The sequence below is a fragment of the Capricornis sumatraensis genome, chromosome 3, assembly GCF_032405125.1.
Source record: "Capricornis sumatraensis isolate serow.1 chromosome 3, serow.2, whole genome shotgun sequence".
Taxonomy (NCBI): Eukaryota; Metazoa; Chordata; class Mammalia; order Artiodactyla; family Bovidae; genus Capricornis; species Capricornis sumatraensis.
The window spans coordinates 24,003,768-24,014,150 of record NC_091071.1 but is presented as its reverse complement, the minus strand read 5'-3'; the positions used below and the strand labels follow the sequence as shown (position 1 = coordinate 24,014,150).

General features: G+C 41.0%; 1 protein-coding gene across 4 annotated transcripts in view; it reads left to right on the top strand.

Moving 5' to 3' along the window:
• The first annotated feature begins 212 nt into the window (after positions 1-212).
• The window catches only part of LOC138076027 (acyl-coenzyme A synthetase ACSM2B, mitochondrial-like), a 53,928-nt gene continuing 43,757 nt past the window's right edge, over positions 213-10,383 (top strand). For 2 of the 4 annotated variants that reach the window (XM_068968199.1, XM_068968196.1), the window contains exons 1-5: positions 245-404; positions 1,750-1,934; positions 5,277-5,487; positions 8,079-8,286; positions 9,750-9,893. In XM_068968199.1, coding sequence (XP_068824300.1) covers positions 362-404; positions 1,750-1,934; positions 5,277-5,487; positions 8,079-8,286; positions 9,750-9,893 — 791 coding nt within the window. In that variant the 5' untranslated portion in view covers positions 245-361. Of the gene's footprint in view, positions 405-795; positions 890-1,749; positions 1,935-5,276; positions 5,488-8,078; positions 8,287-9,749; positions 9,894-10,383 lie in introns of those variants that run through there. The other 2 variants (XM_068968197.1, XM_068968198.1) reach the window with 2 other exon arrangements.

Sequence of the window (10,383 nt, the reverse complement as noted above, 5' to 3'; positions counted from 1 at the left end):
AGTTCCTGTTCATGTTGGAGCATGAACCTGCTGTCAGTTTTGTGCATAAATCTCCTTTTGATCTCCTGGATTGAAAGACTAGTTCCTGGCTGGCTCCAAGGCTGTAGGACTGTGAAATCCATAAACATAACTAGGAGGACTGGTGTTATCTCGAGTTAGCCTCAGTTAATGATTAGTTGTGCCCTCTTTGAAGGCTGTAGGGATTCTCGAGCTATCTGCCTGATTAGCTGTGCCATCCTCCAAGGCGACAGGGTTTCTGGTGCTGTCTGTTCAGGAGGGAGTAGACCAAGAGATCTCCAGAGAGACTTCCTTGAAAGGACTTGGCAGGTGAGCAGGCTGTGAGGAATGAATAGATGGAGTCATGCTTCATGATGGCGCTATCCAATCTTTAGAAGTCACGACTGGTGAGTAGAATGACAATCCACCAGGAAAAGCAGTCTGCAATTTCTAGGGACCAAGAAAGGTCTGCCAGGTCTTAGTGAGGAGGCAGCAGTGGGCAAAGAAAAGGGAGCATTTAGCACAGCAAAAGGGAAGGACTGGGGTGGCTGGGAGAAGGGTGGTCAAAATGGGATGGAAATTGGGTGGTAGTCAGGGAAGGAGGCCTCTAAGAGGAGGTGAGGCCGGAAGAATGAGAATGAGCCAGGTATGGAAAGAGAGAGGAATCAGCAGGTAGAAAGGCAAAAAAAATTTCCTGCCTAGGAGCTGGTAAGGAAAACTTCACTTTTTGTTCTTTTAGAAAATAAGAGAGGAAGGTCTTTAAGAGACCTTAAGTATTCTGACTGCTACTGCCCAAACAACAGGAAGTGGGAATCTGACCAGCTGGAGGAACTACTGGCTGGATTCCTTGCGTCAAAGGTCATTACACTTAAATTCTGCAGCCCTCATCAAGGTGCGCATGTTGGAAATCAGAGACCAGTAGCTTTTGAACTACTTTTCCTAGAGCCAATGCAGAGACAGAAATGAAAATCGCAACAGTTAAAATTTCTAAAGTGATTCTGTTTGTGAGGTCCTGTGTGCTGAATATGCAGTACTCAAGATATCTCAGTCAAGTATCAGTTAAAGAAAACAAATGCTGCTTGTATTAGTCAGTTTTTGCCATGATAGCAACCATCCTGAACATCTCAGATGCTCATATCCAAAAATATTTTCCTGTGAGTCTGGAAATTATCTGTGGCTATACTAGGCTCAGCTCAAGTCCACATGCGTTCTGGGACCCAGGCTGGAGGTAGGCTCACTTGGGATATGCTGTTCTCATGGCATTGGCAGGAGGACTCTTTACCATCTGAGCCACCAGGGAAGCCATTTTCATGGCAGAGGGCATAAATGCAAGAGTCTCTGACCAAGTACACAAGCACATCCACTCATATCTCATTCTCCAAAGCATATCCTATGGACAAGCCAAAGTCAACGAGAGGTGCATACACACTCTTCTCCAGAATGCACACGGAGTTGCTGGTAATAACAATCCAATCTACCACACTGCTGTGTCTTAAGCACAAAAGGATTTGTTATGTGGAATTCAGTGTTCACAAAATTGTCAGAGGTGCTGGAAAAATAGGATTTAAAGCAGGTGCTGTGTTTTTGGAGAATGGTACATCAGAAGGTGACTGAGATAGATGCTGACTTCTGGTTCACTCATAATCACAGCAAATTAATTTCTGGAAGAACCCTGTAAGGTTGGAATGGGGCTCCTTAAGCAACTGCTGACAGTACAGAAAGACTCACCTCTGTCTTTTCCTTCCTTCATAGGTTTGAACATGTATTGGCGGCGGCAACTCCAGGCACTTTGCATCCTATGGAGGTCTCAGATGTCCAATCACACTATTCGCATTCATACTAGGCAACTGGCATCCCTGCAGTGGGGACACCAGGAAGTTCCTGCCAAATTTAATTTTGCTACTGATGTGATAGATCACTGGGCTGGCATGGAGAAGGTAATGGGGTGGAAAAGAGGCACACAGTTGGAAAATTTGGCTGAGTTCACTAGTCCATCCATTCATTCAAGAAGTGTTTGTTGAGTACTTATTATGTGTCAGGCACTATAATGAGCTGTGAACAAGATGTTCATCTTCCATTAAGGTACATAGGGTAGGAACAAGAGAACATGAGCTTGGCAGAAAGAAGGGCTCAGGAAACTGCATGGTGGAGCAATCTGGGAGCCACCACACCTCAGACAGCTTGAACACACAGCCGACCTGAACATACTCCACATTCTCTCTTGTGACCAGGGTGAAACAAGGACTAGCGAGTTGGAGTCATAGAGGAAGTAAATTTGTATTTAATAAAAGAAAAATCAGCATTCTCTTGTTAAATCAGCATCAACCAAAGACTGAGTGGGTCTTCTCAGAAAGCTATGTATCCTTGTCATTAGGCATACACAAGTAGAATGATTATTAGGCTGGGAGTGTCAAAAGGATTCCAACATGAGACATCAGAGAAGAGAATAATGCGAAAATTCCTAAATTTTCTTTCCTAGCCTGGACTTCCAGAATTCTGCTCCATTCATTGCTGACACTGTGATTGACTTTACCTGAGTTCAGTGTACCTTTATGGAAGATGAAAGGATTCATCCTGGCTAGGGTAGCTGAAGAGGTGGTTCTGTTAGCATGGGCTTAAAAGAATGATGATCAAAGGGAATCATAGTTGTGATGTTGTGATGTCTCAACACCATGACATAACTGTAGTACAGAAATGGCAAATGCCAGGCCTCTAGGCTAAACATGGCCCATGGTGCAGGGCTCTCTAAACAAAACAAAACAAAACAAAAAATTGGTAAACATTTTAAAGTTGAAATTTTTCAGATAAAAATTTAGATTTCTGGCTTTTCTTTTGAAGTTATCCTTCTTTAGAATAATGAAGGAGGTCTTTACTACCATGACTCAAAATCTTGAATTCATAAAATAAGTAATTTACTAAATATATGTACATTTCAAAAACAACAAATTTCCATTGAAAAACACACTGTCAGCAAAATTTTAAAATAATGACAATCAGAGTAAAGATGTGCAATTCATAAAAGAGCCAAGAGTTAATAGCTTTAATGCAAAAAGAGCTCCTAGAAATCAAGAATAAAAAGATGTAATCAAAAATAGATATGGGCAAATATATAAAAACAGTTCACAGAAAAGTGAACTCACAAGGCCCTTAAATATAAGAAAAAATGCTCAACCTCACTCATAGTAATAGTTACACAAAAGAAAACTTCACTGAAATAATATATCTTACCTACTAGTTATATAAAAATTTTGTCAACATACTCTGTTGACAAAGCTATGAGGAAATAGACACAGGTACTGATCAAAGTGCAAAAAGAGTCAACCCTTATAAAGAGGAATTTTGAAATATCTAATACAATTACAAACAAATTTTCTCTTTGGCTTGACATTAGTGCTTTCAAACTGTGATATGGAGACCCTGAGGATTCCTGAGACTTTTCCCAGGGGAATATGTAAAATGAAAACAATTCGAAACAAAACTAAGACAAATTGAAACTCTTGTGCAACACTGGTGGGAATGTAAAATGGTCCAACCATTGTGGAAACAATATATTTCCTCAAAAAATTAAAAATAGAGTTACTGTATAATCCAGTTTTTCCATTGTTGTGTATGTACCCTAAAGAACCAGAAGCAGGGTTTTGAAGAGATATTTATACACCCATGTTCATAGTAGTAGTATTCACAGTAGCCAAAATGTAGGAACAATCCAATGTCTATCAATGGACTAGTGGATAAATAAAATTGGCATATTTACACAACATTTTTTTAAAAAGAATGAAATTCTGATATATGATACACCATACATGAACATTAAGTGAACTAAGCCAGATACAGAAGGAAAATATTGTGCAATTCCATTTATATGAGGTACCTAGAGCAATCAAATGGCAACCCACTCCAGTGTTCTTGCCTGGAGAATCCCAGGGACGAGGGAGCCTGGTGGGCTGCCGTCTATGGGGTTGCGTAGAGTTGGACATGACTGAAGCGACTTAAGAGCAGCAGCAGCAGCAGCAGCAGCAGCAGATAAATCAAATTCAGAGACAAAAAGTAGAATAGTAGCTACCAGGGACTTGGGAAATGAGGGACTGGGGAGTCATTGTATAATGAATACACAGATTCAGTTTTAGACAATGAAAAAGTTCTGGAGACAAATGATGGTTGTGATGACACAGCAATATAATAAATGCATGCCACCAAATTGTGTACTTTAAAAATGGCTAAAATGGTAAATTTTATGTTATGTATATTTTACCATGGGCTTCCCTGGTAGCTCAGTTGGTAAAGAATCCACCTGCAATGTAGAAGACCCTGGTTGGATTCCTGGGTCGGGAAGATCCCCTGGAGAAGGACATGGCAACTCACTCTAGTATTCTTGCCTGGAGAATCCCCATGGACAGAAGAGCCTGGCAGGCTACAGTCTATGAGGTTGCAAGAGTTGGACATGACTGAGCAACTAAGCACAGCATATTTTACCACAATAAAAAATAAACAAACACATAGAGATAGATAAATAAATCTAAGATAATATTTGCTTTTTTAATTCTCATTCTCTCATAAGAATACTGTGTCATATTCCAGAGGCTACAACGAAGTAAATACATAAAAATAAAGAAATCCAAATGTCTTCTATTAAGGAAGATATTAAAAAGATTTGCAAAAATATAAAATGATGCCACTCTTCTCATTATATTTTGTTTGTTTTAGAAAGTATACTTACTTCTTCAATAAAACATATCTTATTTGTGTTAATATATGATGGACTTATTACTGTTATATTTAACAGCTGAAGCTCCAATACTTTGGCCACTGAATGCGAAGAGCCAATTCACTGGGAAAGATCTTGATACAGGGAAAGATTGAGGGCAGAGGGAGAAGGGGATGACAGCAGATGAGATGGTTGGATGGCATCACCAACTCTGGACATGACTTTGAGCAAACTCCAGGAGATAGTGAAGGACAGGGAAGCCTGGCTTGCTGCAGTCCATGGGGTCACAAAGAGTTGGACTTGACTTAGCGACTGAGCAACAACAACAACAACAATAATGGATCTATTCACACATGTATACAATTTCTCAGTTTAATTTCTAACAAACATTGAGAGATATTATTAAAGCACTTATAAATAAAGCTCTTTAGGATTGTAATACTTCTTAAGAGTGTATAGGAGTCCTGGGATCAAAAAGCTTATTAAGCACCACTGCAGCAGTTCCAAGATGGGAATTTATTTTACATGCTTGTGTACCAGCCCACCTTAATCATTAGACCTTCTCTTTCTTCAGGCTGGCAAGCGACCCCCTGGCCCAGCCCTGTGGTGGGTGAATGGCAATGGGGATGAGGTAATGTGGAACTTCAGCCAACTGAGTGAACTCAGTCAACAAACAGCCAACGTCTTCTCAGGGCCATGTGGTCTGCAGCGTGGGGACCGTGTGACAGTGGTGCTGCCCCGAGTGCCTGAGTGGTGGCTGGTGATCCTTGGCTGCATGCGAGCAGGTTGGTGATTGACCACCTGAGCTGGGCACCGTCTCCCTTGTGAAAGAAACTGCAATCATTCCTCCCAAAAGATGCCCCCTCCACCTATCATGTGGTCCCTCGTCATATAGAGACATCACTCTTCTTCCATTTATTTAAGCAATCAATGCCCTAAGCACTATGCTAAGAGGTTGCTAATACAGAGTAAACGAAACAGAGTCTATGTATGGGACTCACAAGTCTCTGGAGAAAGACAGCTGCTTTAATTATTAATTGCATATACAATTATTAAATCACAGTTTTGATAAGTGGCATGAGGTTCTATAAGAACCTATACATAATGTTTGTCAAACTATGACCTATAGAGCAAATCCAGCCCACAGCTTGTTTTTATAAATAAGAAGTTTTGTTAGAACCCAGTCATGCCCTGTTTGTATATTATCTGTGATTGCTTTTGAACTATAATAACAGACTAACATAGTTTGGACAGAGAGCCTCTGGCACATAAAGCCGAAGATATTTGATATTTGCTTGGCCTTTTGCAGAAAAAAATTGCCGATCTTTGCTGTAACAGGAGACCCAAACAGACTAATCTGAGAGGTTTACAGAAGTCTTAGTAGAAGTAGTATTTAGTCTGAGAGCTGAAGGACAAGTAATATTTGACCAGGAAAGGAGGAAGAGAGGAGGAGTGCTCCAAGCAGAGGAAACAGTAGAGAGGAGGGAAGCCTGAAAATTATGAAAGAACCTGGAATGATGACTTGTGTGCCTGCAGCCCAGGCGGCAAAAAGAAAGTAAAGGCAAATGGGTCTGGAGAGATAGACAGGTGCTAAACTGGCAGAACCTTGTAAGCCATGGCAAGGGAAGGGTACTGGGTCCTTATGCAGTAAGGAATGGTAACCATAAACTGATTGCATGACATGACTATTTTCTAAATATAGATGGTGACTCTGGATGGAACATGGAGAATGGGATGAAGGAGGGAAAGAATAGGGTTGGGGAATTCAAATAGGAGACAAAGAATGATAGCGATTTCAATTTGGATGGGGAGATAGAAATGGAGTTAAGTGGTTGGATTTGAGAAAACTGATTGCAAGATTTTTTTGATGAATGACATAAGGTAGAGGAAGAAGTCGTGTAGATGGAGAAGTCAGAGTCACTCAGGCAACTGGGTGGATGCAGTGGTCTTTTTCACAGTGAGAAGCAGCTATGGGGTATCAGGGAAAGATGACAAGTTCAAGTTGGGAGTTGTTGAGTTAGGGGTACCCAAGTAATGTTCAAGAAGCGGGGAGAAGTTCTAATTATAAGATAAACGTGTCCTAGGTATATAATATAAAACACGATCACTATAGTTAACAATATGTATTGTAGAGAGTAGATTCTAAACATTCTCATCACAATTTAAAAAATAAGTGTAATCATGTATAGTGATAGGTGACATAAGATAGTATTTATTAATTATTCATTTTTATTATTTATTTACTGTGGTATTCATTTATAGTATATAGGTATATCAAATCATTAAACTGTATACTTCAAATAAATAAATTCTTGTATGTCAATTATATCTCAATTTTTTTAATATAAGGATAAAAAGGAAGGAATGAGAAGTGAATAGCTGGGATTTAAGGGCATAACATCTGAGATGCAGACAGAAATTTAAGAATTATCAATTTTTAGATATAAGAGATGAGAAGTGGAAGAGCCTCAAGAAACACCAGTATCCTTCATTTACAACTTATCTTTCCTGGCCTTCACACACAACAAGCATTCTCATCAGTAAGGAGGAAAATGTGATTGTGGTAAAAAAAAAAAAAAAAAGTAAGAGTTATCAGAGGAATCTGAACACAGCTATAGAAGCAGGTAGCCCATGGGAGGAGTGAGCAGGCCGTGAGAGAAAAGTGACACAAACTGACACACTGACAGATAACGGTCTGAAGGGAAGGAGAACTCAGAGCGGGAGATGGAGGGACAGTTGAGGTGGTAACAGGTCTGCAGTGTGGATCCTGAAGTGTTGAGAGTGGGAAAGAGTAAGCCAGAGGTGGAAACTGATAACCAGGAAGAGCATGTGAAAGCAGCTTTATGAAAGGTGAGAAACAGTCTAATTATTATCCAGAAGAATAAAGCAAAGTCATAAAAGTCTCATCAAGATAGAAAACAAAAACCTAGGAGTGCTCTTCCCAAAGAAAATTCAGTGTCCCATGCTTGAGAAAGTCAGGACCTTGAGCACCGTGGTATTGCATGGACAATTCCAAGTTCTTTTAAGGCTCTAGTATTTTAGTTACTATATATGATTGTTTGGATATAGCAAACTTCTATAGGGCAGTGTGTGTGTGTGTGTTAGTGGCCTTAGACTACCAATGGTGTAACATCAGGCAATTGGGTTTCTCTCAGTCTCAGTAGACTCCTTACAGCTCTGACAACTCCAGGGACATCTGCGTTTAAATCAGTCTCTAGTCCCCAGTTCCTTTATTATTGATACTCCCCATTGGTTATCACCACCCCTACCTCCCCTAACCCAGCTTCTCCCCACTGGCTGTTCATATTAAAATTTTCTAGGGGAGAAATCAACCATCCCTTCCAGTTCTCTCTCTAAGCCATTTGACTTTTTCTAGGCCTTGTCTTCATGCCCGGGACCATCCAGATGAAAGCCAAAGACATTCTCTATAGGCTGCAGGTGTCTAATGCCAGGGCCATTGTGGCTGGGGATGAGGTGGCTGAGATAGTGGACACTGTGGCACCTGAGTGCCCTTCTCTGAAAATGAAACTACTGGTGTCTGAGAAAAGCCGGGATGGGTGGCTGGACTTCAAGACACTACTGTGGTGAGTATCTATGTGTCCTGTTGTTTAGTCACTAAGTTTTGTCCAGTTCTTTTGTGACCCCATGGACTATAGCCCATCAGGTTCCTCTGTCCATTGGATTTCCCAGGCAAAAACACAGGAGTGGGTTGCCATTTCCTTCTCCAGGGGATCTTCCCAGGAGAACCCACATCTCCTGCATTGGCAAGTGGATTCTTTACCACTGAGGCACCAGGGAAACCCATCAACCTGTCTTAGCCTGAGCTTTTACCAAAGATGGAAACCTGCACTTATGTGCAGATTCTTTATTTGGGAAGTCTGAGGAGCAGTGTGTAAGATGTGGGAGAGTTAAGCAGGAAAGAAGTAAGAGTTAATACAGAGTTTATTATCTGTATTATTGAGTCACTGCACAGCATAAGTGGGCCTTGGCCTGCAGGGACCTTTTGAGGAACACACAGAATGCCTCTCAGGATTGTCTACCAAAGGACTGACAAACTTTGACCCATCAGCACTTAACCTCCATTCATAGAGGGCTGCCCAGAGATGTTATTTACCCCACACTCTGGGCTGCACATACATGCGTGCAGGATAGGCTCAGAGTCCCATGCCATGGTGGTGACAGAGAATGAAGGCCAGAGGCACAGAGTACCTCACCTCACCGTGGCTCGCAGTAGAAGCAACAGCAAGTTGGTTGGAACTCACCTGGAGCTTTTGACTGTGTCGAATAAGAGGTAAAGCTAAGAGGGTATGTGGTAAAACACAGGAGATGGATGATACACAGAGTTTATAGACTCGTTTCCCATCTTTTGCATCCCTAAGTGAGGCTGCCAGCAGTCTATAACATGATTGGCCAGAAGAATGAGTCTCCCTTTCATATATCTGAAATCTCCACACTAGAGACAATACCTTAGGAAATTCCTAGGGAGAGTGTAAGCTTTTTCTTTCTAATGTTATAGTCTTTAATATAACTGTCAGGGAAATAGACAACATAACAGCAGTTTTGAGAGACTCCAAAGAGGAGTAAATGCTTCTAGGGAATAGAAGAGGGAAGATTGGGAGAATTTACACTAATTGAGCATCTCCTATGCACCTGCTGTCATGCTGTGGCTTCCAACAACAAGCAAATTAACATTCACTGAATTCTCAAAGCAAGTTGCCATTTCCTTTGTGTTAAAGTTAACTTTCTCAATAACTCTGAGATGGGTGTTATATTGATCCTATATCTCAGATATGGAAAATGAGACTCTGAGAAGTTAAATAAATAATCTAGAGTGACATAGTTAAGAAAGTATCAAACTTGAGTGGTGTTCAAACCCGTCTGACTGACTCAAAGTCTCACAATCTTATCCACTCATAAGCCTCCTTTCTAGAGTGGGTCAGCTGACTTGCCTCTCCAGTATGAGGGGAGATGGGAAGGCATGAGTCACCAAGACATCTGGGGTCCAGGGCAGATCTTATTAGGTGACAATCTGTGTCACTGTTGTCAGGAAAGCATCTACTACCCATTGCTTTGTGGAGACTGGGAGCCAAGAAGCAGCTGCCATCTACTTCACCAGTGGAACTAGTGGCCTTCCTAAGATGGCGGAACACTCCCACTCAAGCCTAGGATTAAAGGCCAAGATGGATGCTGGGTAAGAAGAGTCCTTTCTCTCTGGAAATGACATGACCAGGCCTTGAGATTTTTCTGATCTCAAATTCAGTTCTCTTGAAATAAATAGGTTACCATGTGGTACTTCTGAGAAACAGAGTTGGGAAGCGGGCAAGAGGGAACATTGCTTAGCAAGCTGGGTATCCAGTGACCCGTGGTCGAACATTTCTGTCGTAGATAACAAGGGATCACAAAACCTCTTCAGTGTTTTGAGCAGTGTCTCTACTAGCTTGAGTGCTTAGCGTGACGTTTATATGCATTTTTTCGCAAGACTGATCTGTATCTTGTCCTTTGGAATGTTAGTAATTTTCTTTGATGCTGTCCACATTCCAAGAGCCTGTTTTTGTCAGTAGCAAATTACTTTTCAAATTCATTAAACAGGGATCTGTAATTGGATTAATAAGATGAACTGAGATCTCAGAATTTCTATATCTCGAATCTCAAATTTAGGCTTTTCTTTCACTCTACATCAA